The 25,764-nt window shown below is 40.1% G+C and overlaps 1 protein-coding gene across 1 annotated transcript in view; it reads right to left on the bottom strand.

Annotated features, from left to right (window-relative positions):
* LOC122811972 (beta-adrenergic receptor kinase 1-like) overlaps window positions 1-25,764 on the bottom strand; it is a 2,445,913-nt gene that overhangs the window by 124,698 nt on the left and 2,295,451 nt on the right. Inside the window, exons 22-23 of the mRNA XM_044084173.1 lie at window positions 16,110-16,252; window positions 14,010-14,123 (exon numbers count right to left, since the gene is read on the bottom strand). Of these exons, the coding sequence (XP_043940108.1) occupies window positions 14,010-14,123; window positions 16,110-16,252 (257 nt within the window). The remainder of the gene's footprint in view (window positions 1-14,009; window positions 14,124-16,109; window positions 16,253-25,764) is intronic.

Here is a 25,764-nt window from a genome sequence, read left to right as displayed (position 1 = left end):
GAGAACATCAATATCTGTGCAGTAACAGAAACCTGGTTCAAGGCTCCCGAGAGCACCCAGCACTACCAGGTTATACCTCATACCATGCTTTTCGGCCCCAAAACTTGGACCGAACCACAAAAGGAGGGGGAGTAGCAATATTCGTCAAAGATACCCACACCTCCAGGTTGGTGGCACAGCACGAAGCATCAGAGACTATCCATGTGCAACTAACTGTGGGTAAAACTGCCTTCCAGTTTATAGCCTGCTACAGACCACCCTCCCAAACACAGGAACCCCACTTGGCCTTCCTGAGAATACTGGAAAATATGAAGGTCTCTCCAAACACCATTATATTGGGCGACTTCAACTACCCATACATAGACTGGGAGCATTACTGTAGCTCCAACACCCTAGCCCAAAGGTTCCTAGAATTTATAAACTCAAATGCTACGGAACAACTTGTTACCACTCCCACAAGAGGGGAAAACATACTGGACCTGATCATCACCAACATGGGGACACTATGCTCCAGACCAGAAGTGTATCCTTCACTGGTAAGATCAGACCATAAACTAATCTCACTGGATATTCACATCCCGACCCCACCCCCTGCCCAGAAAACCACAGTGAAAAACTTCTCTAAAGCAAATTTCACACGCCTCAAAACCGAGGCAAAATCCTTCAAAGCCCCCAGGCCTGTGGAAAATACGGCCCAGACCGCGGAATCCTTTATAAACGCATTCTATGAACACCTTCAGGAATGCATGGATCATGCAATCCCAAATAAAACCAAGACCCAATCCTCCAAAGGCAGACGTCCTGTCTGGCGGACCCCAGCCATAAACAAACTATACAAAAGAAGGAGGAAGCTACTACATGATAGGGCAAAATCCCAAAAAGGGAAGGCATCTCTGATCAGTATTAGCAAAAAACTATGGGCACTCATAAAATCGTCTAAGGCCAGCTTCGAGAGAAAAATTGCACAGGACACTAAGGATAATCACAAGGCTTTCTTTAGTTATGTTAGGAACCTGGGTGGGAATTCCCAGATATGCTCAGAATTAGTCCAAAATGACAAAAAATACACCGAGCCCACAGACTTTGCCAACATCCTAGCTGACAGGTTCAGTGCAAACTTCTCCCCCCCTCCCCACCAAAAGGGCAAATATCTATCCCAACAGAGTGCTGCCCCCCTGACATCTCAGATGCTCAGGTAAGAGCCGCCCTCTCCAAAGCAAAAAACACAGCATCAATGGGACCAGATGGTGTCCCGGGCTGCGTCCAACATGAACTCCAAGAAGAGCTAAACCCAAACATAAAACTACTGTTCAGTCTTAGCCTTACTACAGGATATGTACCCAAAGAGTGGCGTACAGCAACAGTGGTCCCTCTCCACAAAGGTGGTGTCTCAACGGATCCTGGAAACTATCGCCCCATAAGCCTGACTAGCTTGGTCTGCAAAGCTATGGAAAGGAGCATCATGGACCTCATAAATAAAGATATTGGGGACCTACAGTCATTGGATCCTACCCAGTTTGGCTTTGTTAAGGGCAGATCCTGCCTCTTAAACCTGGTCGATTTCTTTGAAACAGTCACCAAGGCCATTGACGAGGAGAAGGTGGTCCACACAGCCCACCTGGACCTCGCAAAAGCCTTCGATACAATACCCCACTCGGGCATTATAGATAAGCTCACCAGCTTAAATATAAACCCCTATGTCACTAGATGGGTTGCAAACTGGCTCAAGGACAGAACCCACATGGTTAGAATTGCTGGAGCGATGTCAGACTCCAAACCAGTTACAAGTGGCGTCCCACAAGGCTCAGTCCTGGGACCTCTCTTGTTCGGTATATATTTCTCGGCGGTACAGGCCAACACGGAAGGACTGTGGCTGACCAAGTTCGCAGATGACTGCAAACTGGGCCATAATCAACTCTCCAGCCGACACAAGCATCCTCCAAAAGGGCCTCATAGAAACAGACAACCGGTGCCAGAGCCATGGCCTCAAGCTAAACGCCTAAAAGTGTATAGTCATCCCCTTTGGCAAAAACAAAGTGCCCACAAATTACCACATAGGTGGTAATCCATTAAGTACAGAAGAAGTCATTAGGGACCTGGGAACCCAAGTTGATAGCAATCTCTCATTTGACAACCACGTGGCCAAAGTGGTTAGAAAAACATTTTATATAGCCCACCTAATCATGAAGGGATTCACATCTAGATCAGGGGAGGTCATTGTGCCTCTTTACTCATCCCTCATCAGGCCCATAATTGAGTACAATGCCCCTTTTGGGATGTACCTTACCAGACACCTGCAGCAACTGGGAAGACCCCAAAAGTACCTCACCAAGAGGATCAAAGGGCTCAAACAGATGCCATATGCTGCCCGGTTAAAGTAACTCCAGCTCTACTCAGTGGCATACCGCCTGCTCAGAGGCGATCTGTGCCTGACGATAAAGCCATGTCCAACCCGAATTAATGGACATGCTGCACCTCAGAAAAACCAAATCCCATCGAGCTACGCTCGAGAGACTTGAACCTCAGCACTGAAATAAATAGGACATGCTGGAGGGACAGATTCATAACCCAGAGGCTCCCTTCACTCTGGAATAAAATCCCAGTCCAGGTTAGGCAGAGTCCTACATTGACTCTCTTCAAGAGGAATCTTGATGAGTGGATGGGAGATCGTAGGTTTACCCTGGCTATCACTTCTGTGTCACTGTTAGACAGAGGCACAGTATACTAACCTCAAAAAAAGGCATAGCAAAATAAATTTAAAATGGGTGGCGAAAGCCAAACACACTCTGGCTAGGCTTATAAATGCCCTAGGGCAGATAGCCTAGTATGAACCTATGAAATCAGCAAATATGAAACCTGGACTATTCTAGCTAGAGAAAATGGCGGGAAACAAGCGCACAGAATTTTTTGGGTTTTTTTTTCTTTTTTTTTTGAAAAACAGTCAGAAATACAATTTAAACAGCAGTAAAAACACTTTTAAGGCACAGAAAGGCTAGCACACTTGAGTGTGTAGCCTACAACAGTAAATACAGTAGAAATAACTTATAAAATGACTAAAAAGTGCAGTAAGCAATCTTAAATAGCAAAATACAGTATCAGTAAATGCAGTACGCTGAAAACGGCTAGATTAAAGTGAGGAAAGCAATAATCAATTTGTTCATATAGAAGCAATCTACAGCTACAAAAAGACACTGGAAATTTGTGTTTTGAAATTGGAGCTTTAATTATAAGCAACCCCGCTCACCTGTAGTTTTAAATAGATGGCAACTACAAAACAAGGGAGACTTTAACAGTGCATTTAAAATCATTAGGTTCAGCTATTAGAGAAACTTACTTTTGTACAACTGTTCAGCTTAGAGCCTAGTGTTAACAGCAACATTTGTATTTTTGGTTAAACATTGCTAAAATAGTCACAACAGAGTTAAGCATTGTGAAAGCAAAAATGGCTACCTATATGACATAAGGTCAAGCACAGTGTTTAGCAGGTGTACCTTCCTTGGTGCACCTGGATTATTTATTTAGTACGTGGTAAAATGCCTGAACCAAATACCTAATGACCATTTAGAAATTAGCATAGAGACTGGCCATTTACAGCTGTATTTAAGATCTGCAAATGGAATGTTGAAGATTTTTTTTAAACTTCTTTAGTCAAAGCTTTTCTGTGCCAGTCTATATCTGCTTTAACATAGATAGTGCTTCTATTTCATTTAGTCATTGTTAAAAACAACAGCAGCCTCTACTGTAATCATAAGTTCAGTGCTATGATTGCACTACAAGGGCCAGCTTTAAATGAGAGCAGTCTCAAACCAAAGAAATATGGTTAATTAAAAAAACAGACCTGGATGGGTTCCATGCTGAGTATAAGAACCAGCTAAAATGCAGCACTAATACTGATTTAAAGAAACTTACTGATAAAGAAAAAGGACAGTCCCTGAACACATTGTAAGCTTGGTAGATAAGGGAACACAAGAGAAGCCTGCAGTCTACAAAGCTTTATCTGTACTAAGAAAGGCCAAAAAATGTCCACAGACAATTTCTCTCTGCTTTTTTCTTTTTAACTCACTTACCAGCAACACAGATAACTGGCTACAGACATACTACTATTATATAGGCACAAAAATACAAGAAAGTCTGACTCAGACCTTTGGGTATCAGGATTACAGTCTACAGCACTATACAATCTGGGGAAACAGTAACTTTCACACACTTTCCACAGAAATGACTCTTCCCTTAAAACAGCAACTCTTATTAGAGACAGACTCCCTTGTGGTTAACAAATTCTTCTATGACCATCCCATATCCTGTGTCATCAGAAAAGCCATTCTATCTCACCTAACTAATTACTAAGGGCATCTCCTCTCATAGGTCCATAGCCAAATACTAGGCTAGCTGACCTGCTATCTCTCTGTCCTCATTCAGTAGGAGTCATTGTTACCCTCTACTCATTCCTCATCAGGCTCATACTAGATGAGGAGACACCTTTGGCATGTACCTGTCTAAGCAACTAACCCACCTTGAAAAACTTCAGCAGTTCCTCTCAAAATAAAATCTGGGTATCTGCTGCTTAAGCCACCCAGTGCTCCTGAAAGCACTCTCTTTTTTCTCTCTTAAAACTCCTATGGGGTGATCTAGGCCAGGCCTACATAACTGTAAATGACCAAATCCTGCTAGATCTAATACATATCTGCAAAACCGGTAGTAATACAAATACAAGATCAAGGCACCTAAATCTACATTACAACATAAATAGGACAATTTGGCACAACAAAGCTTTCTCTCTCTCTCTCACACACACACAGAATTCCCCATCTCTAAACAAACTCCTGCTTTTGGTAAAGCAAAACATGCCCCTCACTATTATTAAATCTATAAAGTAAAGTAAAAAAAACACCGCCAACCACTTAAGGACAGTTTAACAGGAACAAAATTAGTAGAAGACAAAGTAAAACTGTCACCACAGCAAAGGAAAAATCCAGAATTTAATAAAATAATAAAACTATTGTGCTTCGTAAACAACAAATAAAACCAGTACAGGACAAGTGCTTTAGGCAAGTAGCCTTCTTTATATCCTGAGTTTCATAAAAATACTAATACATTTAAATGTCTAAGAGCCAATCCAAGCACAGTGAATCATAATCATCTCTGAAGTCTATGCCTTTCAGCAAGGGACCATTCCATTTAGTCACGGAAGTTTATCAGCCTAGAAATCAGTGGTGACAGTTTTACTTTGTCTTCTGTCTTCAAATCTAACTCAGATGAAAGGATGGGAAATTACAAATTTATCCCAAGCCCAGCTTCCCCCATCCCTTATGGACAAGAAGAGTAACTAGTTGGGTACACCACTAGGATTGCAGTTGACAGGCTTCAAAAGGCTTAACTAGTCTACTTCTTAGTGGCAAGCTATGAACAACTTGCTAGGGTATATCTCTGCTGTCAAAAGCTGCTGTTAGCTGAAAGAATGAGGTACGTGTAAGGTCAGATTCATATTATGGCATCCTGGATGCAGACATGTCACACATTGTTGTGAAAAAAATTGTTACTGGAACACTTTCATTTAAAAAAATTACATTTGCAATGTGGAATGGCAATCCTCCCCCACCATGTACTCTTCACATTCCAATGACTCTAGATGGACTAACTAGAGGGTAAGGGAATATGTCTTTATCCCGATGGTTCAGCAACCTTACACTTATTAAAGTAACTTTTACTGTTACTATACACTTGCCACAATGTAAAGGTACATGATGAGCAATCATGGTTATTTACCGATCATTACTTGTACGATGGACAAATTAGAGACAATAAATTACTGACAGATACTTTCAGTGAATAATACATTAAGCTTTTCTGAAGAAATTCAAGCACCCCCACTTCCCCTAAATTATATATACCAACTCCACTGTCACACAACAGTAGGGAAACAGCAACAACCTATTTGCTGAATGTGGCTTTCAGCAATAAAGCAGTCACAGTTATTAGTCAGACAAACAGCATTTGGCTCAAACGTGCTCCCCATGATTGTCTCATCAACAAACTACACTTTTTTATGGAACACAATACCCACGCACTGATAAAGATAATACACTTTGCTTTTTGTTTTTCACTGTGGAAGGACTACGGAACACGTCTGCCTGGAGATCAGAGGAAAAATGAGGTACTGTAAGGAATGTTCATTTTTGGAGAAGAAGACATGAGAAATAATGACATCCACAACAACCCATATGGTGCTAGACTTAGGAAGTCTTCAGAGTTCTACAATGACATCCTTTTAAATAAGCAACTGTTTGAAACATACATAACCAATGGGTTTTAGATAAATATGGCAAAAAAAGTTTAAATGCTCATAGTAAAGACAGCATACATGCAAAAAAGATAGAAAGATTAGAAATATGGGATAAGGGCAAGAGAAGATCCCAAGGAAAATGAAGTGCTAATGGGGATCAATGACAATTATTCAATACACTTCTAATTAGAGATTAGGTACCTAGGGATGGAAGGACAACCAGTATGAATATGGATATATAAAGATATCTATAAAGGAGGAGTTTATAAATTACAGGTCAGTAACACTCAGCAAAATCCTAGGAAAATTATTGAAAAATGTACAGTTGTGTAAGAACTTACTATAATAATAGATGTCTGGACAGAGCACTATTACAATATTGCTTACTAAAGGGAAGTATCCTGCCAAGGATACCAAACAACCGGACAGTACTCCAAAACTTGGACATGTCACATGTGTGACCTACAACCTATGCACGCAAATATGTTTTAGTACATAAGGGATGGATGGGCACAAAGTTCCTCAGGGCTTTTTTTGACCCAGAAAATGTAGAATCAGGGCAAGTAAAGAGTAAGAACAGGACACATGAGGATAGTGAAAACAAAAGGTAGGTTCCACTTTGGTCAGAATATAAAAACAGAAGTATAACATGAAAAAAATAGAAGGAAGGGGGTGCATATACTGCAAATAAATTCTTACATAACTATCTCATTCATTATACCATTGTTGCAGTATTGCTTACTAATTGGAAGATTCACAAGGTTTTTATACTGACTGGGAAGAGGAAGACTGAGTTCATGGTTGTTATACTGACCAAGAGGAAGACTGAGGTGGCAAAGCTACAGTTCAGAATACCTTTCTAAAATGGATCTGGCAAAACCAGTTCTAGCCCTAGAAAATGCATCTATTTTGTAGTGCTTAGCAAAGTGCATACAGAAGATTAAGTGGATACTTTTAAAACAGCTCTTGAGTTCAAATACTTGAAAAAGGCACCTGAAGAGACCAACTCTAGCAGAATAAGCTTTGACCTGGCCTTGGAGGGATTTCCCAAAAAAAAAAGTCTAACAAAAAGATACAGTAAGAGAAAACCACCTGAAAAAATCATAAAGATTAGTTCCAAGTGAAATCATGCCTTTTGAAAAAATCAGGAAGGGTAGAGAAGACATAAGAACTTGTAACTCTGACACCCCTTCAACAGAAGTCAAAGTCACTAACAAAACTGCTTCCATGTACAGAACTTTTATAGTAGAAGAGGTGGGTTCAAAAAGAAGAGTTAACTTTTCCAACATATATAATTCAAGTCCCAAAGGGAGGAATGGATTTTCCTGGAAGCCTGATGTGAAGGAAGCCTTTCAGGAATTGTTTGACCCCATACTGTGAAAAAAAGATGTGAATCCGTAAGCAAACATGCAGAAATGGCTAACAAATGTGCTTTACAAGATTATGCCAGCCCACAGTTAAACAGTTCACACAGTATTTAAAGATAATGGTAAATCTCAGAGGATAAGGGTTCTGTCCTCTCTTTTAGCACCAAATAGCAAATCTCGTCCACTTGGAAATACAAGATTTTCTTGTAGCAAGTTTTCTTGCCTCCTGTAATACCTGCAGCACATTCTTAGTAAAGGGAGACCTAAACAGAATCAAAAGCCTACCATCCAAATGGTCAAATTGATAGGGCTCCCTAATGAAATGCAGGGGAACAACAACTCTCAATCACCACTCTTCATATTTAAAATTCTTTTTTGCAGGAAGGGAAGTCTCCCTGCACTCCCGATTTGGGAGTACAAGCCCCATGAATTTAAATATAACAACTTGCATACCACCATACATCAGAGGAAAGGAAATATTCTGGCAAATGGCCTTCTCGGACTTGTTACACTCAAGTTTTTTTTTTCGGCCATCCAGTTTCTGTGTTTTAGGACTCGTTCTAGTGGGTCCCAACATTTCAAAGGGTTATCGATAGAGAGTTTGCAAGTTCTGATGAATGAGAGAGCCCTTTTGTTGTATAAACAGACCAATCTTCTGGGGGCAACTTGTGGTGACTGCCTTTGGCTAGATGGGAAAACCAATGCTGCCTGGGCCAAAAGGAAGTCACCACTAGCATTTTTGGGATGCTCTTCTTGAATTTCAGGATGTTTTGAATTAGAGGAAAGGGGAGGAAATCATTAAGGAATGTCCCTTTCCAGGAGATAGACAAGGTATCCATTTTGAACACTGCTCTGCAGATTGGAGGCAACAAGATCTGTTTTGGGTAGTTCGTGATGGTACTCTATCTGTAGAAAGATCTCTCAGTTTAACATCTATTTGTGAGGTTCTGCCTTCAATCTGTGCAAGTGCTCTGCCATTGAGTTAATCTCTCTTGGGATTCATGCTACATGGAGAAAAGAACTGTAGTGAATAGCAATTTCCCAAGCCATCATGGGTAAGCTGAACAGATGGTAGAATTTTGTTCCCCCCTTGTTTGATAAACCACATGAATGTGGTACTGTCTGTCAAAATTTGTAGGGTTCCTGTAAATCAAAGGTGGTGAAGGGTTTGAAAGATAAAAGTCAATGCCTTCATTTCTTTGACACTTCATGTTTGGACCGGTCTTGCCTTGCACATACTCCTTGGACTTTCATGCCCACAGAATACATTTCCCAAGCCATGTCTGAAGCATATTGGTAACTTTCTGATGGGGAACGCAAACCAGAAAGGGCACTCCAGGATTCAGTGTTATCTGGTTGATCCACCTATGAAACTATTTCCTCACAAACAGTAAGAAAGTAATTTGGGAAATTCAGAGGATGGCAGTGCTGTTCTCACACTGACTTGAGGTAACACTAAAGCTTCATGTGGAGTCTGATAAATGGAATCTTTCTGCACTGATGATGCCATAAACTGCAGGGCTCTCAGAATCTCTCTTCCAGAGGGCATTTCTAAAGTCATGAGGGATTAGAAGTATGAAATCAAACTTGATTTTTTTCCAGAGGAAGGAAGGCGGGCCATCAAGAAAGACGTGTTCAGCTGGCAACCCAGAAAAATAGATTCTATGAAGATTCTAGGGTGCATTTATTCAGGTTTAAAGTGAAACTTATGATAAACAAGCAGGTTCAAAGTGAATTAGGGATTCTGCAAAGTTTTTTTTCTTTTGATGCAATCTGGATTAGAATGCTGTATAAACAAGGGTAGATGTGAATACCTTGGAGCTCCATGTACAACAAAGAACAAATCAGTAACTTGAAAATGAAACCCCAAAGCACAAAGTGGTGCAGCGGTAGCTTTGTTGCCTCACAGCAAGAGGTTCTCCAGTTCGATTCTCGGCTGGATTGCCTTCGGTGTGCAGTCTGCATGTCTTCCCTGCGTTTGTGTGGGTTTTCTCTGGGTACTCCAGTTTCCTCCCACCTTTCAAAGACATATGTCTGCAGCGTTTCTCCCCAGGCCTCCACTGAAAATAGGCTTCGTTCCAAAGTGGACTTTCCCAGCAAACAAATGTTAAATAAATAAATAATGTGATGTGGATGAATATGAATATGAATATGAATATAGGCATCCTTTAGAGCCAAGTTAACCAGAAAGACTTGTGGGAAAATCATGGGAAGATGACTCTGGAAAGAACATCCTGAATTTTGAAATTCTCAGGAAAGTACTTTAGGTGGAGAAGTTCAAATGTGTCTCCATGTGCCTTTGTTTCTTTGTATGAGGAATAATCTAGAATAAAACCCCTGTCCCTTTTGGTGAAGTGGGACTACTGCTATGGTACCCTGGTGGAAGAGTTCTTGTAAGATTGGCAAAATCAGATGTTGTTAAATTGGGGAAAGTTGACGAATTCCAGATGTGACTGTACAGAGGTTCAATGTCTGCTTGTACCCATTTTGGATATGCTGAGTACCCAAATGCCTAATATTTTCCAGAGAGGTGGGGACTGAGAAAGTCTTCCTGAAAGAAGAGGGTGGGTGGGAGGGAGGGAGGGAGTCATAAATTTAAAATACTGTCAAAGGATCCTTTATGTCCTTTGAAAAAAGTTTTTTCCTGCTCCTTTTTCTTAAAAAAATGTTTTACCTTTTTGCTGTGACTTTTGGCTTTTGTGAAAGGAAGGTCCAGTTTTACAGAGAATTTCATACAGGAGAGAGAAGAGTTGGTTAAAATCTTGCATAACTTTTCTAATCTCTTGGATTTTCTGGAAAACTTCAGCAGAAGCTGGACAAAAAGACTGTCTTTGTTCAAAGGAGCATCCAGCAACCCAACTTAGCTTTGACACTGTCAGGCAATGATTGCAAGTTTAGCCAAGAATATCTGCTTAAAAAAGATCCAGAGGCTGCCACCTTGGAAGAGGCATCAGTAGTATCATAGCCACACTTTACTGAATGTCTTGCTACCTGAGTAACAGAACTGAGCATAGACAATAAAGAACTTTTATTATCATAGTTAGGAATACCAGTAATTAGTTTGTTACTGTTAAAAATAGACAACAAATACCTGGTCATGTGGGTTTAGTAGTTTATGGCAATGAAAGAAAGTGTTGCATAGGTGTATACTTTCTACCTATACCTATCAGTAGCCCTAATGTCCTTATCATTAGGTGAAGTATTTGCAGAGGGAATTAGCTTAGATGTCTTATTCACCTGAAATTACAGCAGGGCCTAACGGATGACTGTCGTACAAAAATTTATGAGAATCCAGGACTTTATAAAACCAGATTTCTCAGGTACAGGTGGCTGTGACTCCGATGTCATTGAGGCAGACAAGAAGGTGTCCTGTAAAGCATCCAGAAGAGGAAGAAAAGATGAAGGCTTTTGGACACTCATGTTTAATAGGTTGCAGTATCTCTTTTGTGCTTCACAGACTTGTCTGAAGAGCCCTTATCAGAAGTAGTATCCTACTTCCTTGAGCGGAGTAGGATGTGGAAAGAAATTGTTGTGGCTTTCAAAAGCCTTTAAGAAAAATTATACCACTCCTGTTGTGGATCAGAGGGAAGAGGAGTAACAGGGCCCAAGTATGCTTTTGTCTTCTGCTTACTCTCTTTTGGACTGCCAACAGATAAAATGTAAAGTGGAGTACACTCTTGAAGAATCACAACAAGGGTACAGAGGGTACCCTCTTGAACAATGATTTATGGTATGCCCTCCTGTCCCTCAGATATCACCAGCCATGGTTCCCCTTCGCAGTCTTACCAGCCATCTAATCAGTGAGAAGGGATGGGCACGAAAATTGTGCCTCATTGGCTTCCAAATGAGTCATGACAGCATGAGCAGGGAGAGAAGCCGAATAATTTGCGGGCTCAACATGTGCCTCAACAGAGATAACAGACTCTGACCAGACAACAGAAAGCTATGAAAGCTTTGGCTTCTTAGATTTTTTTTAAGTAGCTGCTGAAGAACATCTGAAAGAGATGCCTAGGAGGCCACCCTACTTTGGTTCTCTGGGTAAATGTTCAGAGATGCTAAGTGACTTGTAACCATGTTATTAATGAAAGACTTAGTAAAAACGCACTCCTTAAAGTTATGTTATGGACCTAAGGAGAATAAACACGGTGATTATCCTTGTAAGGGATCTGACAAACTCAGTTGCATTTCCCTCTTTTAGATGACAAGAAATATGACAAATTCAGTCAAAAAATTAGTAAAACCGGAAGTTACCCCCCAAATAGGGATAATTACCTGTCCAAAATGATTGGAAACTGGCACACGGTTCAGCTGGCAAGCCAAATTGAGAGATACAGTCTTTCTTCATAGGCTGGTGTCAAGAAAGTTTTGAGGAACTTTGCACTCGTATATCCCTTATGTACTAGCACATACTCTCATGCGCAGGTTGGATGTACGGCATGAGAGAAAGGCACCCAAGACTTGGTATAATGACTAAATGTATGGTATTCTTGGCAGGTTACTTTCTATTAGTAGCAATTCTGCAACACTGCTTTAATGAAGGACATCTCAATGGTCAACTTTAGACCTTCTGAATAGTCTGCTAAAACACTGACAACATTTTTTTTTTTTTTTTTTTAAATGGAAAGATCCTTCCTGATTTCTGCAAATGAAGACTACTTAGACATCAATATGGTTTCTGTATGTTGCACAGAGGGCTGTTAGGAAAGCTGCAAAGGATGGAGAATGGGCCAAACTGCTTAAGGGGACAGAATGTAGGGTTGTGGCCAAGGGAAGCAGAAGCACAGACTGTTTGTAAATCACACAGCCCCTGAAGTTCAGCACGGACTCTGACCTATACGAGTGTGTGTGTACACGCACACACGCACGCACACACACATAAGTAAAGATAAACAAACTCTACATCAGCTCAGCAGTACAGTAGGCCAACTTTTAAATGAAATAAAAGTGAGGACATATAAATACGAAAGAACATGCTCAGAAGGATGTGGACACGCTCAGTGAGTAGTCAGAAAGTTGGCAACGGACTATGCATTCTGAAAGAATGCCAACAAAAATTATTCTGTAGGCTGGAAATGTGTTTTCAGAAGTGTGGAAGAAAAGAACTAAAAAAATTAACCATTCTGTACAATGCAACAATGCTATGGTATAGGCAAAAGGTGCATTAAAAAAACAATTCAGAAAGAGTTCAGGTATTCAGTATACTGAGCATTAATAAAGCACCAGTCTGAGAATTTCATGTAGTACTAGGTGCCATATCAGGCAGTAGTATCAGGCTGGGAGACATCTTTCAAAGAAGGGCATAAAAAATAAATGTATGGTTGGTGGGGAGGATAGGAAGATGGGGGAAATTACGCACATCCCAACATGTATACAATCTGAAATAAAAAAAGTCAGCTTCAGCTCACCTTAACTACAGAACCATGCTTGGTGTACTCCACTGGATTACCTGTCATTACTTTGATCACATATAAATAAGGTTTATGACATTTGCTTCCCTTTACAGGTACGTTTTAACTTTTGCACAGCTCCTTTTAGAGGGTCCAAAATACTGCTTCCTCTGGTAAGGGCCTTCATCTTCTGTATCAGGACCCACCATAAGTATACATAAAAATATGTCCCACCAGTTCAATTCTTTTTTTTTGGTATACCCAGTCAAATGAAAGTATGTTAAAGTTCTACACAATTAAGATTCGTATCCCCATTTACACAGTTCCTCAATCAGCAATCCATTTTAGTGACTTGATATATGGCAGTCTGTATCTCCCAACCTTTAGAATGGTCATTAAGGCTGACAACCAAGACCTTATTTTCAACTTCCCTTTGTTTCTTTATCATGCAGTTGCTACTGATTCTTAAAAATAGGCGTTACCAACCTTACAAAACTGCCCTATCTATATATCCTGTACCATGGAACAGCCCAATCAACCTTACAAAACTGTCCTTTCTAAACACCCTATACCCTGGAACAGCCCACTGTTTATCCTCTGTGGCCCGCATTCCAGTGATATCTACCACACTGACCGGCCTTTTCCCTTCAAGGAGTACTGGTCCTCCAATGCCCTCACCCAACTTTGCTGACCATTCTGTTTTGCTACACTACACTGCACAGGCCAATTTTTTAGAGCTGAATGTTGACTGACCATGACAGAGCTTATAAAATAAGATGGAAATGGGCAAGTTGTATTAGCCAATTAATGTTACCTACTGTTAAAAAATACACACACTGCATTATCTCCCTGTCTGTAGTTTACTGATTAATTAAACAGTGGTGTTCATGTTCACTTCTAGGAAAGAAGGAAGATGGCTACAGATTTACATTTACACATCATATTGCCTGACAGTGAGCTGGAAGGACTTACGTCACATTGCAAAACAAACTGCTTGCCATCTGTCATCTTGAGCAGTATACACTTTTTGTCCTTCATCTGTGTCTCGTCCACACACTTGATCTGCTCCATCGTCAGCAGACTCTGCTGTAAGGGGAAATTGACAGAAAAAAGGAAGAAGTTACAATTGAATGTAACACAAGCAAATGTCAACATTGTCATTCTAAACAGTTGTGAAACACAGTGGTCTGGGCTCTGTCATTACCTCTTTCTGTCACATATTCAACTTGTATTTTTTAGGGAAGTAGCATCATGCCATCTTCTGCCCAAAACTTTGACCATGCAAGGGACAATGTGCAGTTAAGCAGCATACTTACATTGCTTAAGCTCTCAAGTGCTTCAGACGGTTTGGGGACAAGGTGCTATCCTTTACAAAAAAAACACTTATGCACTCAGAAATCAAAGCTACACAATGGAATGCAACCACTAAATGTCTTTAAGCAACCACTCCCAAAGCCCTACCATAGCCTTTTGTGGTTGGATACTTTAGAGAGAAGCCACCATCATATTGCTACATCTCAGTTACCCCTCCAATCTCAAACAGCATCATACAACTACTACTAACAATGCAACATGGGCTAAAATACTGCTGCAGGTGACATGCCATGCACTTTGACTACCTAGGCACAAAATGATCGCACCCCCAGTTTCCACCAAGAATCAGGCATGCACTCATAAGTAAGATAGATTCTCAGGAAAATGATCAGCATTTATCCAGACAGTTTTGGTAACCAAGCATACCATCCAGGTCTGGTCTGCCAATGTTGGATATAAAAGCCCTGCCTCTGGTCTACCAGACTGACCTCAAAAGCAATATACTTCCTCACAACTGCAATGAAGAATCTAGTCTATGTCTAAACTAATTCTGCTTTCCAAATGGGTAGGCTGTTGTTTCCAATAAGCTTTTAATACATATAGTAATACCTTAGCAAAGACATTTTAACCTACAGTACGAACAATTGCACGGCTGAGTGTCTCACTGATGTGGAGATATCTTCCCAAACCAGTACTATCTATTTAGAAGACACAGCAGCAGGACTGCTTCTGTCCATGTGTCTGGATATGTCAGAACTAACAGAAGCAGATTACCTGCACAGAACATACAGACTTAATTGGCAGGACATCTCTATGAAGTAGAACATCTTTGCTAATAAGGTTTTAAGCAGAATACAGAGCAATATATATACCACTGCATACACACATTTGTGTTTTTTCTAAACTAACCATCTCCAGGACAAATGTTTATTCAGCTCTTAAAGCACAAGTGATAGTCCCATGCACCCTAACGTACACATACAAAATAGCACTGTCAAAGTCTCAACACTTGAGCTCAACTTACTGGGTAGTTGTGTTTTAAGCTGCAGTTACGAAGGTGTGAAGGATAGCAATACAAATGCCACTTCTCTGAAGCAAAAAATGCAAAATGACATTTGCACAAATCTGTTCAACAACAGAAGGCTTCACCCCACACCCCTTAACCAATTTAACTCTAAGGCTGCTGCAGATTGAAGAAAACTCTGTTTTATAATGCAATGCAACTTCTTTTTTCTAGCAATGTGATTCTGCAAATGTGTTATCACCAGAGAATTCTTACTCCCAACCTGCCTACACTGTTTGGAAATTCTGATGAATAACTAAATGAATGATGCAGTCTGGGCTTGTCAGCTAACAAATGCAGTTACCTGCTTCCTCAGTTTTGATACCCAAGTCAGTACTTGCTGGGTAGTTTATCAAAAGACATCCAAAAGGTTGACGTCCTCTATCTTCACAGAGCTTTTCCTTCTGGGATCATTTTGCTTCATCTCAGAATATAACCACTCACCACTGGTTGTTTCCACTGTGTGCAGTAGGACAGTTACCACTTTCCCACTGCTCTAAATTAGGCAGAGGCTAGGAAGCAGGAAAAATAAGACCTTGGCTGTGAAAAATGATTTTCCTTTATTCTACAACATATGTTTACCAACAGCTAAGCCTCAATATCTGAACAATACCACCTTCATTGTGCTTTACTTTTACACAATACACCTAAAGTCACTACCTGTACTAATGTTTCCCTGCATACAAGGTCCTTACCCGTGATTCTCCTTCGCCTTTCCACTCCAACCTGTTTGGGAAGAGGTAGAAGTAGCGCCTCTGCCATTGGGTCAGGAAAGGATTGCCAAGGCCAAGCTTCGACATGTACCCGTGCATTATGCAATCTCGTCCCAAGGCATAATCTGTAGAGCGAAGATAAAGAAAGACACACTACAACTACGAGAAAATCCACAATTAAGCAAAAACAGCAAATACTGCAAATAGTAGCAAATTCAACAGTCAATAAAGACAGTTGCTGATCTAGCACAAAATTAAGTACGCTACTGTTATGACTACAGAAAGGCAGGGGATCAAGTATTTTATAGTCATATCCCAGTTTAGTGGCTAGAATGAAAAGCTGCAAGAAAATAAATACTGGTTCAACTCCCAGCTAAGAATTCAGTATTTAATGGACAGTGCACATAAAACTCTGGATCAAAACTTTCCATTTCAAGTCCCCACCCAGGTTATAGGGCACTGAATCCTTAAAATAGATAGTTGAGATTTAGTTGACTATATATAATCCCAAACAGAGAGACACTGCATGATTACTACATTTGGCCAGGAGACAAAAGATCATGGTGGCCCTTCCAGCTAACAACAATGAGATATTTGACTGATAAAGTTTTAAAGACCTGGACAATGACAACCTTATCTGCCCCCTGACTCTTGGACAAAAAGCATCTGATGACAACAGCATTAACAGGCTTGAGCCAAAAGACCACAGGTCTACTTAAATTAATCAGTGTCCTGCCTGATGGCTACAGAAACAGGCAGAACCATTGTCCTATTCTAGCTTCAATGCATGTTATTTCAGTGCCAGGCATACACACCAGAGAATGAGGACACAAGTACTGCAAATCCAGTCCCTAAATCTAGTAATTAGTATGCAAAAACAACAGTCACAGAGTTAGAAGATCACATACTAACTGTGACTCTAAAGTGCTGGGGGTGCCAGATGACTATAAAATAAGAAACACGTTTTCTTTTCTAGTTTTTGTGGCATCTGGAGTTCAGAGCTAACATCTGAATAAGGAAATCCAAAACCGATTCCTTTCTTCTACCCAATGTTAACCATTGTGCAAGGTCTGTAAGTCGTGTGTTTTTCTTTACTGCTATGTTGCCAAATCTGTTGGTGTGAGCAGAAGACCTTTAGTAAAAACACATACTGAACCACTAAAAGACAAGTGCAAAGAGAAGTCAAAATACACCAACGTGAATCCTCATTCTTAGGACAAATTAAAAACTGTAAAACTCAATCACAGCAATAACTCTGGTTGAACTATCACAAAAGCATTCTGATTGGTTGCAAAATGTAAACTGGATATTTAATTTTCTACAGATGAAAATGCCTTTTTTCTTAAAACTAGTATCAGCAAACAAAGCAACTAACAGAAGACTAGCAACAACAAACAGTGTAAACAAAATAGTGAAAATATATATACTACAATATTGCAATTTTTTTTAATACTGCAGAGTCATCAATTAAGAATGCAATACTAAAATATAAGACACATTAAGAAACACATTTTTCTTTTTTTTTTTTTTTATTTATTTATCCTTTGTTGACCAGGTTTGTCACATGGGAGGCATACGTTGGCATTTATAATACCAGCAAAAGAATAAAACAACCAAACAGCACCCAAGAGCCAAAACCGGAAAGTACAAAATGCAAAACAAAAATAGCCAGCGAAGCTGCCACGGCTGAAATACACTTTAATGAGTAAAATAAGAGAGATAAAACACTGAATAAGCACTTTCACTTAACATACACTTCCTCAGACCCTAATAGATTGATAAAACACAGCTCTTTCTAATATCAAAGTATCCAATCATAAAGCTGCTCATAAAAACATTAAAAGCTTTAAAATATAACACCTTTCAGCGATTTAGTCTAAACCCACTAAGGGCCGGTTTTAAAGTGACATTGGCATTAATGCCTGGATATTTGTTAGTTTGCAATCTGAATATCCATCATAGTTCTGCCTGTTCTATGTAATTATCAACATCTCCTCTTCTAATAGTTCCAGTTATACATTGTAGGACTCTGAAACTCAATTTATGATCAGCCTTCTCAGTTCTGTGCTTAGCTAGTGCATTCTTTAAAATCTTGGTCTTAATATCATACAAATGTCTGGCTATCCTATCTTTTAGTCTCTTAGTAACCAACAAAAGAGCGTCTCAGCAGTTGAAGAACTTCGGGTACTCAACCAGAAATCCACCGTTCCAAAAAAGCACACTTTAATAAAATAAAACAATAAAAAGAACAAAGCTTTCAAGTTAAAAACTCTTCTTCAGTGTTTCATATGTATTAACAGTGTGCATCCTTTATATACACAAAGCACAGCCAGTCAATGAGAAACAACCCTGATGGCAATTACTAATTTAAAGTGCCCCATCATAAATACCTCATACATAGTAAAATATACATCAGTATTTATACATATTTTTTCAAATACAATATACTGGTCTTAAATCATACCAAATCATGTTTTTCCTTTAAAACAAGTTTAATGCTAACATGACCATTTAATCCTGGTGCTTGGTCAGCCCTAAAAAAACAAATCCAGCTATACTCGGCCAATTTTTTTTTTTTTTTACACACCTTATAAGTCAGGAAAACTTTGTTTAGAGCTGCAGGTACTTGTACAACAGAAAATGTAGTTTATTTTGCGAATTGTGTAGCCTGCCAATGTTTCTACATCGGGAAGACAAATAAAAAGTTGAAGGAACAAATAAGTTCCCACTTATCAGATATTTGTAGAAATATTCTGACTAATGCTTTAGCAAAGCATGTGGATGTGCAGTTTCTGAGCACAGGTTACAGTTCAGGATTTTGCAAGTGTTACCTTTAAATAAGAATGGGGGTGATTTAATTAATAAATCCTAATTGGCTGAGTATAGATGGATTAGTTTTTTTAGGGCTGACCAAACACCAGGATTAAATGGTCATGTTAGCATTAAACCTGTTTTAAAGGAAAAACATGATTTGGTGTGATTTAAGACCAGTATATTGTATTTGAAAAAATATGTATAAATACTGATGTGCATTTTAAACAAATAAGACTATATGAGCATCAATTTCAAATAACAGGTAACCACAACAATGCCTTGTTTAAACATTCCTCGACATGCCCTTGTTTTAGTAAATTTGAATTTGGTATTACAGAATGTGTAGTTCATAATCCTAGAAGGGGTGACTATAGATCCCAGATTAATGAAAGAGTTAAAATGGCAAGTCAGGCTACATGCTACTTGTAGTCCAGGATTAAATGAAAACATCTCCTTAAAGCCCATATAAAATAAGAGGGCTATTATTTAACATTTTATTTTACTTCACAATTGTTTAAATATCAAATATTCATGTTCAGGTGGAGTTTATTTATTTATTTATTTTACATTTGTTGACCGGGCTAGTCCAACTGGATACATGTCCTTTTTCAGTGGAGGCCCGAGGAGAAAAGCTCCAAGTACACAAAACATTTAATATCACAAGTTTGTTAGATCTACAGTACAATAATGTATCACAATACATTAGGAAAAATAAGATTGGTACATAGCATAATGGGACTTAATTATAAGTTGGGTAAGGTTTAGGTAAAATACTATAGTTATTTTAACTTGTGCAAGTTAGGAATGTTTTTTATGCATCATGTATCTTTACATTTTTGCATTTAGTAAACTGAGTCAATTAATTCATAGTTATATAATGGTGCTTGCTGTTGTATTAACTGATTCTGATGAAGTCCCTTACAGGGGATGAAAGCACTCAGTGTATTCTGTGGTTATTTTATGTGTGAAGAATAAATCATTTTTAAGACCGCCTTCTTTTGGGTTATTCATCCTACTGACTGCAGCGTGCGTTTTGGATTACCTGATGTATAGTTTACTATGTATAAGGTATTTATGATGGGGCACTTTAAATTAGTAATTACTGTTAGGGTTGGTTCTCATTGACTGGCTGTGCTTTGTGTATGTAAAGGATGCACACTTAATATGTATGAAACACTGAAGAAGAGTTTTTAATTCGAAAGCTTTGTTCTTTTTATTGAGTTTTTATTGCTTTATTTTATTAAAGTGTGCTTTTTTGGAACAGTGGACTTCTGGTTGAGTTTGTTCTCCATCTTTTAGTCTCTTGACAGTTTTCCCTACATAGAACCAGGGACATAAATCACATGTAGCTAAATAAACTACGTGTGGTGGTACAGTATCCATAATGCCTAGGTTTAAAAATAAATTTCATGCTAAGGTGATGGAAAACCTCTTGTGCAGATACTACTGAACAAACTCTACAACCTCTACAAGGATATGTACCTAGTCTATTCTCCTTTAATGCCTCTTGCTTATGATTACAAAGTAAATCTTTAATGTTTTTGCTATTTCAAAACGTAAATCTAGGTGTATCCCCAGGTATATCTGCTATCTGTTCATCAATAATTACAACCCCCCAATTATTTTGTATAACTTCATGTATTACATTCACATTATTCGCATATTTTGTAGTAAATGTCACCTTACGGCCACTAGTCGTACCTGAAGATGCACCTCTTGTTATAACCTTGTTATTAGCCCAAAATGAAGCATTCCATCTTACTAACACCTCCCCTTTGGTCTTCTCCACTTAGATTTTATTATAACCCCTGTCCAAGAACAGTGTGTTCAATTCTTTCACCAGGTCATCTTCTCTGGTACATAACCTAGATATCCTGGAAAACTGACGCTTAACAATATTTGGAAAAACATGTCTCGGATGCATGCTATCATATGATAATAACCCATTCCTCCAACATTCCTTGCAGTACAAAGTAGTGGAGATATCGCCATCAGGTTCTCTCTTAAGCTGTATATCCAAAAACTCAATCTCATAATTGGAAAACTTCAATGTAAATTTAAGGAAGTCTGTTGTCGGAAGAATATCATCCACAAAACGTCGGTAAAACATAACATATTGTGAGAAGTCATTCTAAAAAACACACGTGTCTTCCCAATTATACATGGCAAGGTTAGCGTACGAATTCGCACCCAGGGTGCCCAGAGAGGCACCCCACTTCTGCAGATAAAGCTGTTTTCCAAAAATAAAAACATTAATTTCTAGAATCAGTTCTAACAATGTGCAAATAAGACTCATTGCATCAGCATTAAAATCACTTCTAGCAGAGAAGACACTTCTAATGACTTCTATACCATATGCATTGGGGACAGATGTAAAAAGATGCTTACCATCTAAAGTTGCTAACAAGCACTAAGAAGCATTATCATCTCTCTTCATAAAATCAGCCAACTCAGTCAAGAAATGACTGGTATCATTTAACAGAGCAGGCACTTGAAACAAAACTTGCTTCAGTCTCTCCTCTACATACATGGATAAGGGCTCAGTTACCCAGCCGCCACCTGCAACAATAGGCCTCATAGGAGGGCTAAAATAATCCCTATGAATTTTAGGCAGGCCTTTCATTATAAGTATAACAGGATGTTCCACATTTACGAAGTGATATAAAGATTCATCTATAAGTCTGCACATAAGTAGAGCATACAGATTGTCTCTTATATGTTTCAAGGACTTCTGCACAAACTATTCACCTTAAAGTAGGTCTCATCCTCATTTAATAATAATTGCATAGCTGTAAAATAATCTGTCGTATTTATGATGATGACAGCGCCTCCTTTATCTGCCAGTCTGATGTAGATATCCTGGTTCCGTACCAGTTGACCCAGTGCCTGTTGTTCAAATGCATACAAGTTATAAAAATTCTTTTTATGAGGAGAATTCAAAACACGACATATGTCTTTTTCACAGGTGCATACAAATAAATTTTATTTTCTGGTTTTGGCTCTTGGGTGCAGCTTGGTTGTTTTATTCTTTTGCTCGTATTCTTCATTAATTACTACCAACAGCTCCACATGGCAGAAGGCACATCTAAAAAAAATGCTATAAATCTACACACACAGGGCATTTATGGGAAGATTGTGACAAAGAATAAAAAGAAAACATATTTCTGGAAGGAAGTAGAAATAACAAGGATAAAAATAAGGAATCAAAATTACAAGAAAATAATCAGACAGAATATGCAATAACTCTTCCTGATGAAATACAAGACTTAGAAATAAAAGAAACAAAAGAAAGTGAAACTAAAGTTGTATAAAATCTTACCAGAACAGTAGATGTCCTTCTCTTCACTGTTGCAGTATTCTTTAAGGTGATTTCCTAGGAAGCCCCATATCCGGCCAGTATATCAAAGCCTTAATTTTTTACAGACATCTTACATCACATTTGCTCCCCCCTGAAGGCGCAGGGCACAAAGATGATGTACAGACATACATACCTTAGAAATGAACAAACCCAGGAGGACCAAAAGTCCTGGGAAGTATGAAGAACATTTGCATCCAGAAAGAGAAAAGGAAAAGTAAAGTACATCAGAAGGAGGAGGAGGGAGGGAAAAATACTGCAACAGTGAACACAGAAGGAAATCTACTGTTATGGTAAGATTTTACACAATTGTACTACGTCCTTCCATATCACTGTTGCGGTATTCTTAACTAAAGAGAGAGTACAAAAGCTCAAGAGGAAACATAAGTGTATTTCAGAGCTACACAGTTAAGGCTCCTATACATAGTACAAGCAGAAACTTATAAATGAAAGTGGAAAGGGATGATGGTGAAAGGGGGGGGGTCAAGAAACAAGGACAGATTGGGATTTTGGATATAGATCCTTAAGTAAAATAAAAATAACTATGTAGAATATTATATTCATAAAGTAGCAGAAAGTATTCTAAGAACTAAGCCAACACAGGAACGGAGAAAGTAGATTCTGCCAATAGGGATGACTACAATTAAGGATAAGGGCAACAGGCAAGAGGGAGCTGAATTTACTGAAGAAAACTGGTAAAAGAAAGTACAGTTGTGTACACTTGCCATAAATGTATATGTTAGAGTGTATTCACTGTTGCAGTCATCACATTTGGGTTATCCCTGCCAGGGTAACCCTCGGCCGGCCCGAATACCAGAGGCTTAGTATTTCTGCGTCGGTTGCTGTCACTTGAGGACTGACGTCAGGTCGTCAGTACTATAAAGTAAGGCAGCCGACGCCATTACAACAGTTTTTCTTGTCCTTAACCTGTCAGGAGCCCCCAAAGTAGGAGGCCAGGTTCTGGTGGAAGAACCTCACCAGTGGAAAATAAACACCAATATGTCCCTTGTAAGGAAAGAAAGAGAATAAAGGGGGATGGAGGAAGGGAAACCAGAACTGCAACAGTGAATACACTCGAACATCTACATTTATGGTAAGTGTACATAACTGTACTATGTTCTTCATGTTTCACTGTTGCAGTCAGCACATTTGGGTAGATTCCCAAAGCTGAGGAAATGGGTGGAGACAGTCAAGGAAACTAAGAGCTGGCTAGGATGCCCTGCAAGACTGTAGAGGAAAGCCCTGCTCAGGATATGGGGAAGAGGGGCAGGTGGTAATGCTTGGTAAAAGTGTGAACAGATGTCCATGTGGCAGCCTCAAGGATGTCCCTGGTGGGGAATCCTCTTAGGAAAGCTGCAGAGGTGGAGGCTGCTCTGGTGGAGTGTGTCCTGACCCCTTTGGGGGGAGGCTTGCCATGCTGTTTGTAGCAGAAATGGATGCAGTGTGCTATCCATTTGGAAATGATTTGCTTGGAGATGGCTTTGCCTTCTGCCCCTGTAGCAAATCTAACCAGCAACTGATCAGACTTTCTGAAGGATTTAGTCCTGTCCAGATAGACTCCGAGCTGTCTGTGCACATCTAGAGAGCGAAGAATCCTTTCCCCCTTGTTCTGGGGATTAGGAAAGAAGGTGGGCAGATGAATGGATTGGTTGAGAGCCACAATGGACACCACCTTGGGCATGAAGGATGGGTTAGTTCTGAGGGATACCCTGTCTGCATGGAAGATGATGAAGGGTTCCACAGCCATGAGTGCTTGCAGCTCAGAGACTCTTCTGGGTGAAGTGATGGCCAGAAGGAAAGCTGTCTTCCAGGAGAGAAATTTTAGCTCTGCAGAAGAAGCTGGTTCGAAAGGGGGCAGGGTGAGCTTTCCCAAAACAAAGTTAAGGTCCCAAGCTGGTGCTGGTGCCCTTCTGGGGGGGCCTCAAGTTGCTAGCCCCTCTGAGGAACTGTTTGATCAAAGGGTGTGAGAAAAGGGGCTGCTCAGTGGGAAAATGAGCAGAAATAGCATAGGCATGAATTTTTTATACAGGAGAAGAGAGACCACTGTGTAGTAGGTCAGCTAAGTAATCCAGGATGAGAGGCATGGAGGGAGCCAATACGGCACAGCCCTCCATCCTTCTCATCCTGGATTACTTAGCTGACCACTGTGTAGTAGGTCAGCTAAGTAATCTAGGATGAGAGGGATGGAGGACTCTGCTGTATTGGCTCCCTTAGCCTGGATCCAGGTGCAGAATCTTTTACATTTATCTGCATAAGACTTTCTGATGCTAGGACATCTGGCATCACGGATAACATCCAGAACCGGTTTACTTAGAATGGCAGATTGGTTTGGGGTTACTGAATAAGCCAAGCTGCCAAATTGAGTGTCTGCAATTTGGGATGCATGAATTTCCCTTCCCTCTGGGTCAGGAGGTTTGAAATCTGAGGAAGATGCCATGGAGGCAGCGGGGACAGGATGCACAGCAGGGGGTACACCAGTGTTGTCGGGGCCAGTCTGGAGCTATAAGAATGATCCTTGGTTTTTCCTCCCTTATTTTGAGCAGTACCCTGGGAATGAGAGGAAGTGGAGGAAAGGCATAGACCGATAGACTGACCCAGGGGAAGGACAGGGCATCCACTTTCCAAGCCATGCAGTGATGCTCCCTGGTGCAGAATTTGCTGAGCTGATGGTTGGTGTGGAAAGCAAACAGGTCGACCTTCGGGATTACCCATTTCTGAGTTATTAGGGTGAAGGTATTTCTGTTGAGTTGCCACTTGTGTGGGTCCAGAAGGTTTCTGCTTAATTGGTCTGCCAGAGAATTGAGAGAGCCTGGTAGGAATTGTGCTAACAGGTGTAGTATCATGGAAGAGGCTGTGAGCCAAAGGGTCATGGCCAGCCTGCATAGAGGGTAGGAGTGAGTCCCTCCCTCCCTGCTTATTGGTGTACCACATCACAGTGGTGTTTGTCTGTTTTGATCAGGAGAACCCCTGGAGACAGAAGGGGTTTGAAAGCTATCAAGGCATGCTGCACAGCCATCGCCTCTTTTTGAATGATGTGCAGAGGGATTTCCTCAGGGCTCCATTGGCCCTGTATGCATCTGCTGTCCAGGTGTGCACCTCCAGCATAGTCTGATGTGTCTGTGGTGAGGGTCTGGGCGGGGGTGGGGGTGTGTGGAGAAGGGCAGTCCCTTGTTGTGGAAGCATGCTGTTGCCCACCAAAGAAATTCCTTTCTGAGGCAAGGAATTACAGGTAGAAGAGTTTCCAGGTCTCGAGAGTTTTGACACCAAAGACTCTAAAGGTACCACTGAAATTTCCTCATGTGCAGTCTGGCACAAGGAATGAGTAGTATGCAAGATGCCATGAACCCCAACCCCAGAGCTTGCAGGATCTTCCTTGCAGATAGCTGGGGCCTGGTGGCTAGCTGAGAGAAGTAGGTTGTAAGAAAAATTTGTTTCTCTGGTGTAAGGAATGTCATCTGGGATGCTGTG

The sequence above is a fragment of the Protopterus annectens genome, chromosome 9.part0 (genome assembly GCF_019279795.1).
Source record: "Protopterus annectens isolate FY-2018-M chromosome 9.part0, PAN1.0, whole genome shotgun sequence".
Classification (NCBI taxonomy): Eukaryota; Metazoa; Chordata; order Ceratodontiformes; family Protopteridae; genus Protopterus; species Protopterus annectens.
The sequence above is the reverse complement of the archived record's forward strand: the minus strand, read 5'-3'. Positions and strand labels throughout refer to the sequence as shown.